Source organism: Sander vitreus, chromosome 8, assembly GCF_031162955.1.
Source record: "Sander vitreus isolate 19-12246 chromosome 8, sanVit1, whole genome shotgun sequence".
NCBI classification, from domain to species: domain Eukaryota; kingdom Metazoa; phylum Chordata; class Actinopteri; order Perciformes; family Percidae; genus Sander; species Sander vitreus.
The window spans coordinates 19,167,793-19,187,991 of NC_135862.1; the positions used below are offsets into that span (position 1 = coordinate 19,167,793).

At 39.8% G+C, this 20,199-nt stretch overlaps 2 protein-coding genes across 5 annotated transcripts in view; both read left to right on the forward strand.

The window, feature by feature from the left end:
- Window positions 1–7,345, forward strand: part of LOC144522356 (neuronal cell adhesion molecule-like) — a 76,363-nt gene extending 69,018 nt beyond the window's left edge. Inside the window, exons 25-29 of one of the 2 annotated variants that reach the window (XM_078257363.1) lie at window positions 778–897; window positions 1,938–2,099; window positions 2,813–2,944; window positions 3,733–3,811; window positions 6,343–7,345. In XM_078257363.1, coding sequence (XP_078113489.1) covers window positions 778–897; window positions 1,938–2,099; window positions 2,813–2,944; window positions 3,733–3,811; window positions 6,343–6,589 — 740 coding nt within the window. In that variant the 3' untranslated portion in view covers window positions 6,590–7,345. The remainder of the gene's footprint in view (window positions 1–777; window positions 898–1,937; window positions 2,100–2,812; window positions 2,945–3,732; window positions 3,812–6,342) is intronic. The other variant, XM_078257364.1, reaches the window with a different exon arrangement.
- Window positions 7,346–16,170: 8,825 nt separating this feature from the next.
- The window catches only part of LOC144522357 (contactin-1a-like), a 67,502-nt gene continuing 63,473 nt past the window's right edge, over window positions 16,171–20,199 (forward strand). Inside the window, exon 1 of one of the 3 annotated variants that reach the window (XM_078257366.1) lies at window positions 16,171–16,325. The gene's annotated coding sequence lies outside the window, so the exon portion shown is untranslated. The remainder of the gene's footprint in view (window positions 16,326–20,199) is intronic. The other 2 variants (XM_078257365.1, XM_078257367.1) reach the window with 2 other exon arrangements.

Genomic DNA, 20,199 nt, shown 5'->3' on the forward strand with positions numbered 1-20,199 from the left:
ACTCATGTATGTTTTACAGATACAGCCGTAGCTTCAAAACCCACCGCAAGCATAAACTCCTCATCATTGAGCAATTTCCCCTCGTCTCCATCAAATTCTGCAGCCCACCAAAATACTCCGCTGAGTTCAAAGCTGGGGAAAGTTCAAAGCCACATAGATAAAGATGCTAAGTGACATGTGCTTTTTTAATGTCGTGTGATAAAACTAGATGAGTCTTTTCAAAGGGCTTGGCTGTGCCTTTGACGACTTCTTCCACGGTGGCTGCTAGTGATGCTTGCCGCTGCATGGCGGGCTTTTGCTTGACTTGTTGCTGTGTATAATGACTTCAGTGTCTGTGCTGTCATTGCCTGTGGAAGGTGTTTGTGTCTGTGTGTGTGTGTGTGTGTGTGTGTGTGTGTGTGTGTGTGTGTGTCTCGTGTTTGGTGTGGCCTTTACCCCTCTCCATGTTGTCTACAGGAAACACGCATACCCCTTATTCCATTGCACGGTCTCCTCCACGCCGTCCGCCCCACAAGGGTACAGATATTGCTGTGATCTTAGTACAGTTCATGTCTGATTTGTTACAATATATGATCAGCTTTGTGTATTCTTTTGTTTGTTAGTACAGTGTCCCGATTTGAAACCGCTATTGTGTAAGGCTATGAGGGTCTAGATTGGGTCATGCTCAGAGCATTTAATGGGACTATAATTAAATCAAAGCAATTAATTGTCAGTTATTGGATTGTCCTTTGACCAACAGAGCAATCTTGATGGTTGTCTTCTCTCTTGTGTGCTCAGCGCGGCCTGTGAGTCCTTTTGGGAACGTTAGCTCCTCGTCTGGAGAGGACGGGACCCTGATCAGTTGGGAGTACTGGGGCCCGGAGAAAAACATTTATGTAGAATACATAGTGAAAAACAGTAAGCAATGCAACACACCTTAATTTCTGTCAGTTCCACACACTGTAGGTGGCAAGAGACTCTTACTTTATTATTGGCTTGTGCAGGTGAATAGAAACATTGGCAGTCACGTTGATGCTGGCTCCTGCCAACGTGGACCCAGATGTGATAAACAAGGCTGTCTGTGATTGGATTTCTAATTACCCAGTCCTGTTATTGACTAGAATTGCGTGCAGCTCCCATGACAATCTCATTGGAACTTATATAGGCAAACATCATAAAAAAATTCTTGTTATGCCAGTTGATTTTGACTGAAGCACTTTCCATTGTTTTTATCCACCTGCAGTGAGGATGAATAAACACTGTGTTGTTGTAGTATGGCTCTCTCACACCTACTGTTTAATGGATTAACTTGGGGAATATCATAATATCATAATCTTGTGATCATCAGTCAAACATATTTGATATTTAGCTCATCACCACATCATTTATGGTTATGCCTCGAGAGCTCAAAGAAAACACAAATAGAGTCAGCAAAAGCAAATAGAATCTAATACAGAAAACGCAATCACATACTAAAAGAAGTGACAACAAGTCACACAGAACATAACTGAAAGTCTCCAGGGGACAATAAATATGGCAGGTGTGTTCATCACATTTTATCATCCCCTAGAAACTTATGTTGTTTTGTAACTTACTTTGGCTGTGTCATGTGCAACTTGCTGCATTTTTGTATGTGGTTGTGTTTTCTGTTCTTTCTGTTGATGAAGTTGGTGAAATGTGTTTTCTCAAGTTACAGTGTGTTGTAACTTTCAGTGCCACCATAATAACTAATTCGTAGACTAAATAGTTTTTTTAAAAACCATAATTCCATGAATATTAACTATTTAAATCTAATATAGACAGAATTGCCTGCAGTTTAATCCCATGTCAGTAGATGCTTTTTTTCAAGTAATTAGATTCCATGATCCCATGATGTCATGATGTCATGATCTCCATGAGCCATTTGAAGTTGTTTGCTCCCTCAAACGTACCTCTTTTCATCAACGTCCCTCCTGCAGGTGAAGGTGAAGAGGAGTGGCAGAAAGAGCTTGTGAACGGCTCTCAGAATGTTATGCTGAAGGGCTTAAAGGGGGGCCTCTCCTATAGAGTGCGTTTGGTGGCCAAAGGTCACCACGACCAGATGCTCCACCACTCTGAGGAGCTATTGGTCTTGGTCCCAGGTGAGGCAGTTCCTCGGCGGTCGCCTCCACCATGGTCTGGCCTGGCCTTGTACTGTGCTGTGTGTAGAATGTGCAGTAGTTTGTGCCATTGTGTAACTATAATCCAGTCAAGCATGGGTTTAACAGATGTGTTGTGGTCACTCTGTATGCCAGGCATGTACTATAGTCATATAGAGACCATGTGTAGCAGCGTGCATGATTGTGTGGTTGAATTTCAGCATAATTAAAATCAGTCCTGTAGATTTGGTAATTATATATTAGAAGTTTGGTGTTTAGTGGTTTAATACCCAACCTAATATCACCCACAGTAAACGTGCGTGTACAGTTTGTGTGTGTCTGTGACTGTGTGTGTGTGTTTGTGTGTGTGTGTGTGTGTGTGTGTGTGTGTGTGTGTGTGTGTGCATTTGTGAGAGACTGCTTTCCCACATTATGTACTAATGTGGTTTCAATAATGTGTCCAAGTCACCATTAGCTTAATCTAGGAGATTTCTAACTTGTCTAACATAAAGAGTCATCTTGTTCTGTAACAATAAGCAATCTTGATCCACTCATGAACTGAAATCTATCTAGGTAGATACTAAGAGAATGACTTGTTGCACTTGTTACATGTTAGTTTAGCACATTATTATGGATAAATGTTTCAATTTCCCCTTCCCACTGGGAAAAGATCATCCAGTCATAAATGTTAAGTCTTTCTCTCCTCCTCTGGTCAGCTGTGACGAGCAGACAGGTGGACATAGCCACTCAGGGATGGTTCATTGGCCTCATGTGTGCCATCGCTCTGCTCATCCTGATCCTCCTTATCATCTGCTTCATTCAGAGGAATAAGGGAGGGAAGTACCCTGGTGAGTAGTAGCACAAACACCACCATTCACACACTCATATACAGTCTGAACCCACACCTTAATGCTTTGTTTGCCACCATTCAGTTAATTTGAATAGGATTAAATGTTATGGTTTGGGAATATTGGTTTGTTTTTGGCTTTCTATGGCTGCTACAGTGACAAACATTTTTTTTTGCTTTTATAACTAGATTTTCTTCTAGGAATATCATAATTATAGATCCCCCAAATATCTTGCTATATACTTTCTTATGCTATTACAACATATTGTTCATGTTATTTTGACATATACTTCTCATTACACTTCTTGTTACGATGCAAATTATTTCATTGAAACAATATGCTGACTTATCTCATTAAAATTAGAAACCTTTCTCATTAAAACAAAATGGAAGTTTCTTTGACATACAAATCTTTTATGTATTAATGTGAGAATATTTATATGAGATATGTTGATATTTTTAAATAACAGGAACATTTTGTAACATAACATAAAGTTATGTGTTATAATAAGAAAAGTTTCTTGTTAAAAAGGAATCATTTGATAAGTAGTAATGACAAAAAATATATTTTTGTATTGTGTGAAAAAGGTCTCGTGGCAATACTCTGCCGTAGCTTTTAGTCCCATTCAGTCTGAATAATGAGTGACTATGAAGATAAGGACAATTAAAACAACTTTCTACACTATTCCATACAATATACAATATTACACATACACTGTTGTGATTGATCTTTACTATACTCTACCTCATAAGCTGTTTTGTCTACATTTGTTTCTCTTGTCTCACTAGTCAAAGAGAAGGAGGATGCACACACAGACCCAGAGTTCCAGCCCATGAAAGACGATGATTGTACTTTTGGGGAATACAGGTGAGAGAAAGTGCTCCGGCCTCTGGAGCCCCCAGAGCCCTATTTTACCCATCAACCCCTGCCCCGTTCCTGCTTTCTGCCCAGATCTGCTCTCTCTGGCTGGGCTGGAGCTCTGCACTCCCTCCCTCTTTTCAACCATTTCAGCTGACTAATAACTGATCCAGGATCACCAATAACAGAAATTCAAAACAACAACAACAAGAAGTGCCACTCATCTGAACTACTACCATTGTGAAGCACAATAATTTTTTTCTGGGTTCGCGGACGTCCTGGATGCTACGTGTGTCGGACTATTTTGTGTGTGTGCTTGATGTGACATTGTGGTGTCATTTGAGAAGGATTCTTCAGGTTCAAGGAATTTAGGGGTTTGGGCGTTTTAAATCTTTAAATAAGACTGTCAGGAAAAAATATATAAGCTAGAGTCATTTGCAACACATCCTAAACTGACCCCAAGCATCAAAGTTCAACTAATAAGCTACTCATAGACATCCTGTGTACAGTATATATAGTATTAACACTTTGCCTAGTGTATTGCTACTTGCATATAAACTCTGGTAGTTCTGAAAATTACTGAAATGATCATTTCCTTCTAACTTACAGCAGTTATCCAGTGAAGCTTGTTAGCGTCCTCATTCTAGGCTGCTTCTCCAATCGCACGCAGAATAAAGAAAATGAAGCACTTTACTTCTGTATAGCTAGCATTTCTGAATTGTTTTTTATAAGTCGATTTATAAGATGGGTCTTGCTTTTATATTTTATATTCCTTTTTGTATTATGTATACATAAACCTATTGTATGGATTTTATGCTTTGATAAACACATCGATATATATATATATATATATATATATATAAATAACATGTGACATGCATGGTGTGGAGATCTGATATATGAAAATTTGCTCTAGGCAATAATGTGTTGGAATGGAATTATTGTTCATATATAGATATATATATATACAGTATATTATTACATATGGCTCTTCTATGAAATTATCAGCATGTTTGAGGAAAGCAATCATCACTGAGTATACCAGAGCTGGTTAATGCTGTTTGTATCAGGCCAGTAGCCATTTTTAATAGTAATAATTCTTAAAGGATAAGGCTGGTGATATTCTACATTTTTATTATTGTTAACAAATTCTTTAAATAGACCAAAACTGATGATGTGTTAGTCTGTCTGACAAACAAGAAAAAAGTAGAATATCCCCAGACTTATCCTTTAAAACCCATGTGGAGAGACCTTTTTGCACTGCAGGGGAATCTCTCCAATGGACATCAACTCAACAGTAGACAACAAATCACAGGGCAAAGTGTATACATATTATATTGCCTTTGTGAGAGTAAACTTCTTTCCATGCTGTTTCATTAAGCTCAGCTGGAACCTTACAGTATGTCAATAAAGGCATAACTTCACTCAACTGAGCGGTTTTTGTTTGACTGCAGAAGAGTATACTGTAAATTTAGACTATACATGTACACGGCATATGTGCCTGTTAAAGTGCAAAGTGTAATCATCCTGAGGAGTGACTGGTGAGTTGTGTGGGATCTCAACTGGATGTCCTCATCTGATCGCAGGGGTGTAGGTCTCAGGAAAGGTAAGGGTGATGGTGTGTCGGTGGGGTTGAGGGTCATTGTTTGTAAATCTAGCACGTGAGGACTGTCAGTGGATAGTTGCGTCACTGTGGAGAAAAACGCTCGCTGTACAAGCATCCCAGGTTCTCTCACAGCTATCATTAAGTTTAATATTTGGTCATAAAGCCTTCATCATGTACTTTGCATAGACAAATATTTTAATCTATGGCTTTACTGTGCTAGTTTTATCCATGAAATATATCTATTCTAAATGTAAAACATTTCAGCATTATGATGGCTTTGTGATCTTATCTCATTGATGTTAAACTCATGTATGTGGATTGTGGAATGTTTCTGACTATCTGATATTCAAAGAAAACTTTATTTGCAGATTGTACATGCATTTTGCCAATTTGTGACTATTATTATGCTTGCTTCGGGGGATGTTTGGCTGAAACCTTGCTTTCCAAGTTTTATTAACATCATTGTCTTGGAATGTCATTTTTTCGTCTCAACCTCTGTCTCTGGGGGGAAATGATTTTGTCATACAATACATTTATCACTTCATATTTGGTTTCATGGGGAATTTGAACAGAGCTTGAGCTTTATTCCCCTGTTGCCTGATGGAAACCAACTAATCATTCATTGCTACTGTTTTTTAGACATGGAGCAAGCTAAATTCAAATTTGCTTCTTGTGCAGTGGGCAGCAATGCTCACTGTTGCTTATAAATGAGCTGAGTTTATATTTTTGAAAAGTAAAGACTTAAAGAAATGAACCAACTTATTTTCAATCTGGAAAAAAACTTTTACCATTACCTACCAAACATACAGTAGGTTGTGGTAAAAGTAGCTATCTGCAGTTCAGTGCTCCATCTAAAAAAAAAACTCACTAATCTCCTTGTTGCATCTGTCACATCATCTCACCTGTAACACCTGCATGTTATTTTCTCCTTCAGTGACAATGAGGACCATAAACCGTTAAAAGGGAGCCGCACGCCGTCTAATGGGACAGTTAAGAGAGACGACAGTGACGACAGTTTAGTTGACTACGGGGAAGGAGGAGACGGACAGTTCAACGAGGATGGCTCGTTTATCGGCCAGTATAGTGGAAAAAGTGCCAGCAGGGAGACTGCTGAGGGCCACGAGAGCTCGGGGGCCCCGTCCCCTATTAATGCCATGAACTCCTTAAACTCCTTTGTGTAGCCAATCAGTCCTCACAGACGAGTGTGAGGCGCTGCACTGACTGCTCAATCCCCACATCTCTCTTAAAGAGGTGTCCCAACACCTCATGGCTTTATGATCACATCTCCATCCCCAGTGCCACACATGACACACTTGGAGATCTTTATGGAGAGGCTTGGAGACCTAAAGCAGCATTTAGGAATGAAGTAGCTCAACCAGACATTTGATTTTTAACAGTGCATGAAACAACTGATATGACCTAAATCCATATTTAAATTAACACTTTGATATTAACAAGTGTCACATTCTTACCAGGAATCTCTTATGGACTATGCAGTGCTCGTCTGAACTATATTTGTTTTTGTTACTGGTTATTATATTATCTACTATGTTCAAATAGTAATCAGTTTCATGTATGTTTTCCAACACAGAAACTTGTACCGGAATCTGTATTTAATAATGTAATTCCTTCATATAATTCCATCAGTGCATAAGGCAGATCATGTACAGTATATATAAAAGTAAACTATCTGTAAACCGAATATTGAGATCAGTGCACACAGCATGCTTGAGATTGCTGCATCAATACATCCTCATCTGTCACCACTCTGTTGAATAAAGGAGGAAGCTGAAATGCTGCATGGCCTGTCATATGAACTCATGACCTTTGCCCTGCATGTAACCTCTTATTGAGCTTGATCTGAAGGCGAGTGGGAAACGCAGAGCGTGTGTGACAGGTTGCCTCATTCCCTGCAGTGCTCCTTCAGTAGGTAGTGCCTTTTTAAATGACTCAATTCTGAAGTCTCTTTCCAGAGTTCAGTGACTGGAACAGAGGCAGTGGCAGGACTGCAAAAGTCACATCCAATGATAAAATAAGCTTGAGAAGAGGACTCTGTGGAGGGAGGAATAATTCATATGCTCTTGTCATCCCAACGTCCCAATGCCTTGAAACACAGGACTGGCTTTGATTCCTCCAAGAAGCTAAGCGCACCTACATTGGATCAGACTAAAACATTATTATAACCATGTTGCAGTTTCAAAGTCTGCAGTCATCATGTACAGAACCTGATTGTATTTCTGCTGTGTGTGTGTGTGTGTGTGTGTGTGTGTGTGTGTGTGTGTGTGTGTGTGTGTGTGTGTGTGTGTGTGTGTGTGTGTGTGTGTGAATAAATTAGTACATTATTCAATTCCTATTAGGCAAAAGTGTTCACTTGTTCAAACTACACTTGTGGGCCTTTGAATTGGATCAAGATTTCCTTTCTCTTAACTTGCATCAAGTTTTTTTTTTTTAAATGTGTAGAATATTTGTTGAATTTGTAAATACCTTAATTGATTGTACAGGGACAAGCAGCTTATGAGGGGCAGCCTAGGAGGCAATATTGTGCATTATATGGTTTTACTTGTTGATAGGACTGTATTAAATATAGAGTACTTGTAGAGAATATATATATATATATATATATATATATTCTTTTTTTTCTTGCTGTGCACAGTGTACATTGTATTGTAACTAACTGGACAGATGATTGCATATACATTTTGTCTTTTCTGATTTGCTTGTCTGCGGGTTATATGACTTTGGTATTGTACAACATGTAGGATATAGCGACAATATTAATTGATGCACAGAATTATAATATTCTGAATTGTATTGGTTCTACGCAGTCCCAGTATACTGCCAAAATGATGCTCTTTTCTGACAGTATTGCAAATGGTTTTGTATTTAAGAAACAAATTTATACTAACAGATACTTTCTTTCTCTCTATTTAAGTTTTACCTTTTAGTGCAAGTATGGAATTCAAGCTACTGGAAATATAATGAATGAATGAATAAATAATGATCTGCTTTAATTTCAGTTTCCAGACTCTTTACTCAAAATGTCATTGCCCTCTCTCGAAGAGATGAATCTGAATCGCGTAGGATTCAATGAGTCATAAAAGACATGTTATTCAGTCCGTGCATGCTAAGGGCTACATAATGTAACTATAAAATATTCACAACACAATAAAATGACATCACATAAGTACTCATTTTTGAATATTGGCCCCTGTGACTTACATACAATGATACATCAGAGCAGAATATTAGCCGGTCAAGGTAGAGTTAGTTACTACTAACTCTAGTTTTACCCCTCTCCCCCTGCCGAAGGGTCATAAGATAAATCTGAAGGGTTGTGAATCTAATTTAATTTAATTTGATAGGGATGATGCATTTCAACATAGTTCCAATACAGAGCATAAAACTGATGTGCTGCACAGAGAGTTTAAAGCTATTGCTAAGTTTTATTTTTTGCCCTTAGTTGGGCTTTTACATCTACAGTTTAATTAAAAGATACAACCCTCAGTAACATAAAACCACAATACACTACAATGAAATATGATGAATATGACAATAATGTGCACAGCACACTACACATACTGTACCACAATACACCAATACACCTTTGGTAATTTACATTACAATAACAATGGGTACAGCTCTGGTTTGCTTTTAACCAGCACTTAACGTATGATGTAAAGATTTTATATGTGGAATTAATTTCATTTTTAGTTGGTAATGTGTTCCAGGGTTGAAAGCCTTTTATGGAAAAAAGATGATTGTCCAAATGTAGTTCTGCGATGTATTTTACAATTGCCATTCACAATGCTTGTCTTTGGATATATCTGAGAAGAGGCTCAGGGGGGAGACTGTTAATACATTTGAAAACTAATTTGAGAAAACTAAAATGAGTAAAGCTCTCAAAGCTAAGTAGATTGTATCTTTTTTGTATGTGACAGAGATGCCACCAGACAGGATTTTTCTTATTTTTTTAGTGCCTGATGTATATTGTGAAATGAAAGACAATATACACACGTGTTGCCATGTTTTTATATATATTCTCTAATCTTTGCTTTTTGTGAAATAATGGAGAGTGTTACTGCTTTTTGCCTCAATTATTGAAATGAAACCATCAGAGAAGTTCATAAGGGAAATCTCTCTTTAGTGGGGCTGCTAAAAATTCATAAACATCGTGACAAGGAGTCCCAACTAGACACTGCTTTTTTACCATAGGTTTAATCTTTAACAATGCATCGTGTTTTACAAGTTTAATGTAATGTTTTTATGTAGAACTTCAATCTACACCTGCCAAATAACTACAGGGGAGCAAAAAATGTGCAAAACAATTCAATTTTTTTTTAATTCAACAAAACAAATCCCTCTGAATTTTCGTGAAATAAAAGTATATAGAAGCATGGAATGGAAATTCCCAAGGAGTTTGCTTCAAAATTGTACTTTAGTTCAGTATTTGAGTAAATGACTCCAGCGCTGACACAGCACTGTGGAGATAGGTCTGGCAATGCAGACTAATAACTGTCTAAAGTACTTTCCACCACTGTATGTGTGGGTGTGTTGACATTGGACCAACCATCTCCTGCTGCACATGACTTGGATATAATAAGAGCTATATGGATCTGAAGGCAATGATGCCAAACAAACATTAGATTTTAGCCCTCCAAAACTTCATTGTAAAAGTAGTAGTAAGACCAATGTATAAATGCAAACACAACCATGTGCACCACACACCTAAAAAACCTAAATTCCTTGAATGTAACGCAGTGAGCAGAAATTATGGCGGATGGTGGAAATATGGATGCCTACACCTGCCTCTGTCTTCTTAGTGTGAAGCAGCTATAGAAATCCCTTATGGAACATGACAGTTGGGCTCCATCTTTTTGGCGCTCACTTGTGGCAATTCCACTTCCATTACAGTCATATTGTCAGGGTAATAGCGAGAGAGCAGCTCGCCATCTGGTGCATTATCACAGAGAAATGGTGTCAGAAAGCGGCGAAGTCTTGGAAATACTTTCTCTCCCTCTGGCAAGGACTTTCTGCCTTCTGTTCATTCAGGTACACTAATTCATTTCCCCGGCAGAAGTTGTTTGGGTATGTTTTGCAGGATTGTTTGGGGTTAATAACAGCAGTGATTCAAAGTGGATTGCTGCTTCACATATTAATGAACTGCGCTTAAGGATGTTTTTTTCTTTTCCAAAATGAAGCCAAGTTTTGTGAAGGATGATGAGTGCATCAGTGTTGAATTGCAGCTGGCTGGAACAATGTCCATATTATTTCAACAGCAACAAATGACTCTCGCACTTAGCAGCAATGACCTTCAGCTACTGGATGGTGATTCATCAATTATTTTTGACAGATTTTCCCTCTTGACTTTACTGCCACCTAGTGATATGAGGCAATTACACCGATGGCTGGAAAAAAAGAAACAGGCTTTTAAACACTGAATAGGAAATGTCATGCAAGGTACAAGATTTGAACTGTCAATAAAGTTTTTTGGACATTTTTTATTGGTAAACATTTTCAAAGAGACATCACTGAAAATATCTTATGTAAAAGCCACAGTTGGGTCATGCTATAAAATATTGTATTCAAAACAAAATATTTTGGATTACCTTACATTATGGCTGACAGCCTATGCATTTGGCCCTCTGTTGACATCCCTAGTCCTCAATTACAAAGCCTCCATGTAAGAGGCTTAGCTATTTAATTTAACAGAATCACATTACAGTATTTGTCTGTTGATTAGTGATCATTGTGACCAAACAAGCAGCTGCCCCATTACCCTTCTGAACTTCACCCACCCCTCCTTCCTGCCGCTCCACATACCAACCCCCCCTTCCTGCTGCTTCCTCCCCCCCCATCCTCTCATTCAACCCTCAGTGGATTCATTCTGTGTCGGCTGTGCGTCTGCCATAGCATCCATTATCCACCATTATCCATCCCCACCTCCTCTGTGTCCAGCTCCTTGATTTACTGCTGGGCGGAATGCCTGGTTTGAATTGATCTATGGGTAATTTTATGTCTACCTCCAATCTGCTTTCAATGGGGAAAAAAGATCATTACATGGTCTCGTAGTGATGTTCATGTTTCCAAACAACCTGGGAGCTTTAAAGCGCATCATTTGCATCCCAGATGCTCACGTGAAGGACATGATCTTTTAGCATCAAGCTTTCCTATAAGACATCATGTAGAATAAAGGCTATCAAAGGCAGGTATTAGAAAAACACCATCATTTAGTTTCTGATCTTTTAAAGTGTGTGCTGAGCTTCAGGGCGTCTGTTCCTTAGATGTAAGTGGCAGTGCCTTTGTGTCTTTATGTAGATTTGCCCTTTTCTGATGCTCCGAGAGCTGGGGAGGATAATTGTTTATGATTACTCTGTGACATTTCCATATGGCTGACGAACGGTTTGCCAACACACACACACACACACACACACACACACACACACACACACACACACACACACACACACTTAGGCACACACATCTGCCAAGACCAAGCAGACCGAGCCTGGTAGGTTTGGTTTGCATGAAATTGAAAACCCCAGTTGTAGAAGGGAAATCACCCGTTCCAGTGTAACGGTATCGTTTCTTCACCAATGTTTCTATCAACTCAAGGAGGCTGTTTACCCTGAGGGGGGGGGAGTTGATTTGGTGGCAGATATCATTGCAGTCCTGTTGGATGGATGCTACATAAAGTGAGAGTGCTTTGTTCTATTGATCTGATACTCTCTATCAAACCCCTTCTCCTTTTTTTTTCTTTTTTTTTATCATGAGAGCACCGGGATTATAACTCTTTCCATGCCCTGATTTGTATTCCCCATGCACCCCCCTCCATGTCCCATGTGTGTTTGGACTGGGTGGGTGGGGGTTACCTTTGCATGAAGCCCCTGTGGAGATCATTGGGGCTAAATCATATTTACCCCTCCCTCTTCTTCCTCCTCCATGCCCCTCCCCCTCCTCTGGTAGGCAGATAGATGACAGCCACTTATTCTTTTCTCCATACAGCAGGGTGTTTGCTGTTCCTCTTCTCCACCCCAGAGACCGGCCTTGTAACAGTGTTATCCACCAGCAGGATTTGTCTCTATTTGCACTATCAGGTTGTAAGAGGAACAAAAGTGTTTGTCTGAGGCTTGAATACACTTAGATCTGTGATAACCTGTGCACAAAATGATATCCTTTTTGGCTCTGTATTATGCTTCTCTATTTGGATGTAATGAGTTTCCTCCCTGTTACTGAATCCTGTTTGGCTTGGCTTTTTTCTGTGGAGTGAAATTTTTTCTCATAGCAGTTCCCATCTCAAAGAAAACAATACTGTTTTGATGAAAAGTCTGAATAATAACAGACTCAGGGAAATAATCAGCAACACTCCACTTGATATTGAGCTATAATCTTCAGTTGAATGTAAAGTCAGTTTCTGATCACATTGCAAAGAATTTCTTTGATATGTTTCCCCAAATTGTATCCAAGGTGGTTAAGTCCTTCAATTAATTCTACTCTGCTCTTTCTCAAAGATTCCTGCATTATTTATGGTCCGCCGCCACAGCAGATTATTATTTGCTGTGTGGTGTTTACATTCAAGATTGAAATCTAATCCTAGGGGATTGAGATGGTCTCATGTTTGGACTGACACATGGGCAAGGCTTTGTAATTAGTAGATGTGCCCTTTTGATATCTGCCTGATGAAAAACAGACTGACGTTAACATGCAGGCTGCAGTCTCACACATTTCTCATCTATCCCTGGTAGTGTCTAGTCATGCAAATAGATTTATCTGCTCATCTTTGGAGATTGATTCCGCTGAAACATTTGCTGCTGCCCCCAAAACACTGAAATTTTGTTTGGTTTGCTCAAAGTGATGACAAAATACATTTGAAAAAGAAAAATGGTTTCTCTGGATAATTCACAAACCTTACTGTCAACACTTTTACATGGTTAAAAGTGATGTGTGTTATCTTTGACATTCCTTGTATTTTTTCAGACAAATCAGACACAGGAATGATGACTTAAGTGTACACTGAGGCAGAGGTTGACTAGCAAAACAGCTCATCATTACTGGGAGTTCAGTCAGAACAAAAAAGGGGAGTAAGGCAGGTAAGTCTAAAAGCAGTCAAGAGGTCATACACACAACAAAAACAGGCAAGACAACTCAAGTAGACATGAAAATGTAATTGTCTATTCCATTGACACTAAGTTTTATATTCTAGACAATCTGGAATAAAGGTGAATGCTTTGTGGGGAGTATATAATACTGGGGCTGATGATTAATGGGAAGCAGGTGTGTAAAGGCTGGTGGGCAGGTGAGAAATGGCTGGGAGTGACTGGAGAGGTTAGCAAAACCTGGCAACTGGAGTAGGCTAAATGGAAGAAATGAAGTCAGAAGCAAATAAAGAAGATGAAACCATTACAGTTTTAACAGATGAGGCATCAGTTATTCGTTGCAGGGAACTAATAACATTACAAAATGATTAATATGTGCACACAGGTTTTGAATTCAGGAACAGAATTATTTGTGTGGCACAAGTGAGGCCTACATACAGTAACTACATTCTTTTGTCCATTTGGACAAAACCGACTCTGCTATGTCTTTAGTGTAGATATATGTCACTATTTAAGATAATTGCATTAATATTGTTGATAGTAACAATATACAAAACAAACGTAGGACAAACCCAGGAAATTTTTAGGCTCTATTAACTTTCAGCAACTCTTATCATCAACTGCCTCCAGCAGCCGTTTCCAGCTACAAAGCGCTGATAAACTCAGTGTGCATGCTCCCTGCCCAACACAAAACGGCAGACAAAGCTAACAGTTACCAAATGGAAAGTGAAATCAAAAGACAGATATATTTCTCAGGAGTAGGTGGAGACCAACAGAGCTGAAATGAAAATAGATATAGGACTTAAATTTGTCAGCTGGCATGAAAGAGGACTTCAGATGAATGCTACTTGCTGGAGTCTATTTCATCGGTTTGCTAAATTATGTTAAGGATGTGTAACGTTATCTAGTTTTGTTGTTTTTGCTGCCCCAAGGGTGGCAAAAATTGAATCAGCTGTTAGTTACGAATCTGATGAATACAGAGTTGAATAACATCATATTAAACAAAGAAAGACAAAGAAGAGTTGAATTGAGTTAAAGATCTCACTCAATTGTCCCTCCAGGCTCCCTTAAAGTCAAGATGGAGGCAAAGATAACAAAAACAGGGATTTCTCATATAGTGCCATACTTTAATGGATGATAGCATATCCAGTTTGGTATTATTCTGCAGATGCTCTGATTCAAAATTTTCTATGGATGTCAGTTTCTGAGCCAGACAAAGGCTAAAATGTGGTCTGCAAGGTAAGTCTTGTTTTTAGCATGGCCGATTGCCGTAATTGTCTTTGATTTGTTGTTGATCACTTGCGGCCCCTACCGGCCGGCTGAGAGAGGAGTGGGTAGTCAAGTAGTCAATGACAGTATTACGAGCAGTCAATAAAATCAAAAATTGTCCTTGAGCAAATTTAACATTCATAAATGTGTAAACAAAAAACATAAGGCTGATGGGTCCAGTAGAGTGCGAGATTAGCTGTGGACAGACAGAGCCACACATGCACACGCACAGATCACTAGCTAACCTACTGTATAACCAAAAGGGTTATAACAATTATAACCTCTTTACTATAGGCTAATCATAGACTGTAAAAAATAATGAACGGAGCTTCCGGGTCTGAAAAGTGAAGCCAACTAAAGATAGGGCATTATATACTGCGCCAATGGTATGAAACATAGGCCCATTCAGCCCCGACAACACGTAGCAACACGTTTATTTAAGCTGAAACAGGGGTGCGTTAAACACCTTGTTGTGTTTGCAAGCGCTCTGCCTTTTTATTCCTACAAGTTTACATACACATCTCTGCTGATTGGGTATGACCTGTGACACAGCCACTAAACGAGAGACACAGCAGTGGCGACGGCGTGGCAGTGACACAGACATCTGAAACTACTCTGAGTTGGGGCGTCTCGGTTCTAAACCGTCTCTGGTGAAACCATTGCGGAAGTGCATTAAACCTGCATTCTATCTAATTTTTCAGCAGGGGGCAACTCCACTGGTTGCAAAAAGAAGTCCGAATGCGTAGAAGTCTATGAAAATGACCCTACTTATCACTTGATTTATTACATCAGTAACCACGCATTGCCAGACCTATCTCCACAGCGCTGTGGAGTAGAGTCTGGCTATACCACACACACATTCTAGGATAGGTGAACAAACGGTCAGGCCGTTAGTTTGCATTTCTTTAAACCAATCCCAATCATCTTGGGCAGCGCTAAACTCTGGACGCAGCGATTGTGACACTGCAATAGTCTTGGGAAGAAACTTGTTTTGGTGGAACATTTACACCCCGCAAAAGAAAACAACACAAAATATTAAATGAAGCTAACTCTTCAAACAATACAGTAACATGCACTATTTAAATTATCTGGATACATGGTTACATTGCAAAAAATAAGAATATAATCTGTAATAGACTGAAGGCAACCCTGTTATGTAACAGGGTTAAAGCCAGCCAAGCTCATATACTGAGGCAAAGTTGGGTCATTTCATTTAATGTAATGTGTGTATTTGTGTAGACTGAGAGGTATTAAAGATGTTATAGAATACACTTCTTAAACTTTTCCTCAGGTCATCCTCATGTGCTGGGGAATTACTGGAGCTCAGGAGGAACCCGGGACACCACTGTGGGAGCCACTGCTCCATGGCCCTTTAGAACAAGCAGGTCTAGCGCCCCCCCAAGCTGACAGTCATAACCCTTCATCCAATCCGCGGGGACAGGACCGCTGCTCTGTCAGTTTATTTCCCCGCTCCTGAGCGCACGGCGATGCGGTGCTGAGCAGTGGTGAGCATCGTGAAGGACGCACGGACGGACGCATTTGCCCGCTACTGAAGGTAAGGACACGGGGTATAGTGAAAAATGATTGTTTGACATTATTATTAGAGTAACCAGGCGCTGCATTTTTGACAGCTGGGGAATCAGTGTTGTTTACAACAGACTGAGTAGGATGCGCGGTTTGGATGGAGCTTATGCGCCCTCTGCAATGCAGAATTGGACGATATAGGTACGAAGAAACCGCATTTTGCAGTTGGGTGTCGTATTGACAGATGCAGAGAGACATGTGCAATATCTGACATATCGTGGCGTGGTGGGGATGACGCTGATCTGCTGCACATCCTGGCATGCACTTCCCTCCCAAAAAATAGTCGATGCACAGAGCAGGTGTACGGATGTATTTCAGCATTTAGCACATCTGCTTTAAAGCATGAAGTCTGAGCGTTAAATTCAGCATTCATTAGTCCACGCCAGAGGCCATAGCCTAATTGCGCCGCACATACCGATGATTTAAACTGCCGCCTGCAGCCAAAAGATCAGGAAGCACCCGACGACTGTAAACACTTTCATCTGAGGTGAAACTAAAACGCTTGTCCTGCTGATTGAGGCATATGGTTCGGCTCTGTCATCTTTACTGGCAGATTTTGCCGTGGTGCTTAGTAATGGCCCATCGCAGGGTTATATCCGTCAGGATGTCAGGTGCTGGAGAAGGTGTCATGGGCGCGTCCTGACTCACCAGGCTATAGGCTTCAGTGGAGAGAAACCGTTCATTCTACATGTTGCTAAAGTAAGGTCTAGGGACTTCCAGAAGTCCTACAGAGATTTCTAAGGGGGTGTTTATCATGTAGCAGAAATTATGAAGAGCTATTTTTATGTTAGTTAACTCATTAATGACATAGTAAAAAAGGATGATGGTAAACTCACACAAACCATGCAATTATGCACTGATTCATAGTGAATTACAAAAAGCCCACATGTAAAAATATTACGTTGGTATTCTGCATTATCAGTATGTGAGAGTCAGTAATCAGTTTTTTAACCTGTGATCTCAGTTAATAGCTGTAGGGACTCTGGTCACCGTCATTAAGCTACATGGTGAAGTCTGTCTGCAACTCAAGATGTTATGCCTTTATTAATACATGTAGGGTTGATTTTTAGATTCAAGCATGGTTATGGTTTTCCTAATGCTGTTGAATAATGGCCTGAGGGCATAGCTTTTAGCACAGCTCCCTGCAGCACATTATGATTTAAGCCACTGCAACTTTCTATTGTGGTCTAATGAGCTTGTAAAAAAATATCACCACATTTTGACATTGTATGGGCCTCTGTGTTTGCTATTCAGAGTTCTAGAGTTGTTTTACTTTTGTGAGGGGTAGAGCTGACAGAATTTGCACCTGTTATTTAGGATTGGTCTCAGATTAACATATAAATGAAGGTTTATGAACAAGTTAAATGGTAGGCCTAGTTGGTTCCTCTAAGATCTTAGTGTGGGGCTTGTGTCCCCACACCTGTTACTTGTTATAATTTTTTGCTCATCCAGTATAAAAATGTGTATATATTCAGATGATCAATTGATAAATGTCTGACACCTTTCTGCTCCTGGGCGCTGTAGACCTAAATGTTTTTGGGCAATATTTTCATTTTGGTTTATTTGCCATTCAGTGCCATGTGTGAGAATCTTCACTGTGTGTTTGTCCTGACTGAATCAGAGCCCTACATGTGGCACACAATGTTAGAGGGATTCTGTGGGTGCCTGTCAGGTGGAGCACTTTATGAATCTTGTAAGCTTGACTGCTGCTAATGCATCCTGTGCTGTCCTGTGTACACCCTGAGGACAGTCCTTCTCCTTCATGCGAGGTGAATTAATTTACTCTGCTCAGAAGTAGGCTAACCTACCGCGTGCAAGGCATCATCTTACATTTTTACTCCTCTTGGTCCAAAATGAAATATATCTGAATATAGAGTTTTGAATTTTGCAATGAGCTGTTCTCTGCCAGCATGCTATTGGCTGCAGGGCCGTACTGGCTTGAGGAGCCTGCATGACGACAAACTTTTTACATAACACAGTACCCCGCAGGACGTGGCTGTTCTGTGATGCATTTCAAAGCTACAGCCTCATCCTCCATTAGTGTCACAGTCAAATGACTTAACATAGCTGTACACAATACTTCTCCTTTGGTTTGAAGCTTCAGTCACACACATCTGTCATGTATTGAGGTAGACAGGCTAACCTCACCTGAGGCAGAAAATAGAGCCGCCTTCAACCTCCCCATCTTCACCTCAGCCAGCATGTAACTTATAAAAAATGAGTATGAAGGTGAGAGAGATTGCTTTTACTCATCTGGTATGAATGTTTACTGCAAATCTGTCAAATGCTTTAACAGTTTTTTTTATATTCAGCAAGACAATGATTTTTCCATTTTCCAATTCAGTTAATGTCTTCATTCAAGCAGTATTATTTTGGTGCTCAAAGCAAACCTTGGATGTTTGCCATTTAAGATCAAGTCCTTTTAGAGTTGTTTTAGGAGATTAGATTTGTCTCCAGATGTCCTTCTGAGCTCTGGGTGACAAATCATTGGGCAAAGAGTCAAGCATTAGTTAAAGATAGGATGATCGATTTTGAAAAGACTCTGATTGGCAGCGTTAGCATTTGCCAGCAACAGGGCTAGTTTGTTCGGCGCTGTTTGTTCTGTCACACTGAATGCAGTGTCAGTCACGCTGGAGGGAATACGTCCTGTAGACTTGTTTAATTGTTAAATTGAAGGCACTAGGAGAGGCTATAGCAAGACGAGACAGCCTATGCAAATGAAAATTTGTGTGCAGAAAAACACAGACATACAAATACAACCCTTATTGCTGCAACTGTCTTCACAGCCTGTACAAGTGCTTCCTTCTGTCCTGCTGACAAAACGTGATGCTCTCATCTTGATGCTTCCTTTAGATTGCTCAGCAATTTACGCACCGGCGGTCAATAGCGAGATCCACTAATGGTACGGCAGTGAGGCAGAGACATGACGTCTTCTATGTTTGCCTGGAGACAGACCTCTCCTCTGTTCATGCCTGAGGAGGAGAAAGGCCCTCAGTCCCCATCTGCCATCGCTGGCTGTCTGAATACAGTTTGCACTAGACCTACCATTGATTCTCCCACTGTGGACTGCTCCCTGCTCTCTGCATGCACGTGACCCTATAGATCTTATGTGTAAGAGACTGAGACAAGTGGGAAGAAGTCATAGGCACAGTGCACATTTGTATCCCACTTGTTAGACTAAACTGTAAGTGTGGTTAGTTATTTTGTTGGGCTTATAGATATTTAATAGTTTTGCTATAATCATCTTCTAAAATCGTGATACTTGTTTTTTTTGTATAGCCAATAGGAAGAAACGAGAGCCATGCAGGTTAGAGCTGAAGTGACTTGTCAAATAATAGAATGATAGAAAAGTAATTGAGTTGTTTTGGTATTTTTTATTTTTATTTCTTTTACACTTGCTGGTTCTCGCTTCTCAGACATGAAAAAAAGGTTGCATTTCTTAGCTGATGTGATAGCAAACTGAACTGTGATGTGCATTTTTTTGTATTTTATTCTCCAAACAATTTATAGAGAAAATAATGAGAAGATGAATTGGTAATTAAAAGAATCCTTTGTTGCAGCCTTAATGCAGCTGCCAACATTAGTAGCCAGCTGGATCTTTGAAGCACATTACATTGTTATATAGGACTTTTTTCTCAAATCAGTCACTTTGTTTGACAGGATAAGGTTTTATCGCCTGGGCTGATGTTCTATTTCTGGGGCCACTGTTGCCTACTTGAATCTAATGATCTCGAATAGTTGCTCCCGGCACTTCAGCAGGCCAAATGAATAATAATTCAGCCACACTAGATTACAGTTGTTTTAGTGTGTGTGTGTGTGTGTGTGTGTGTGTGTGTGTGTGTGTG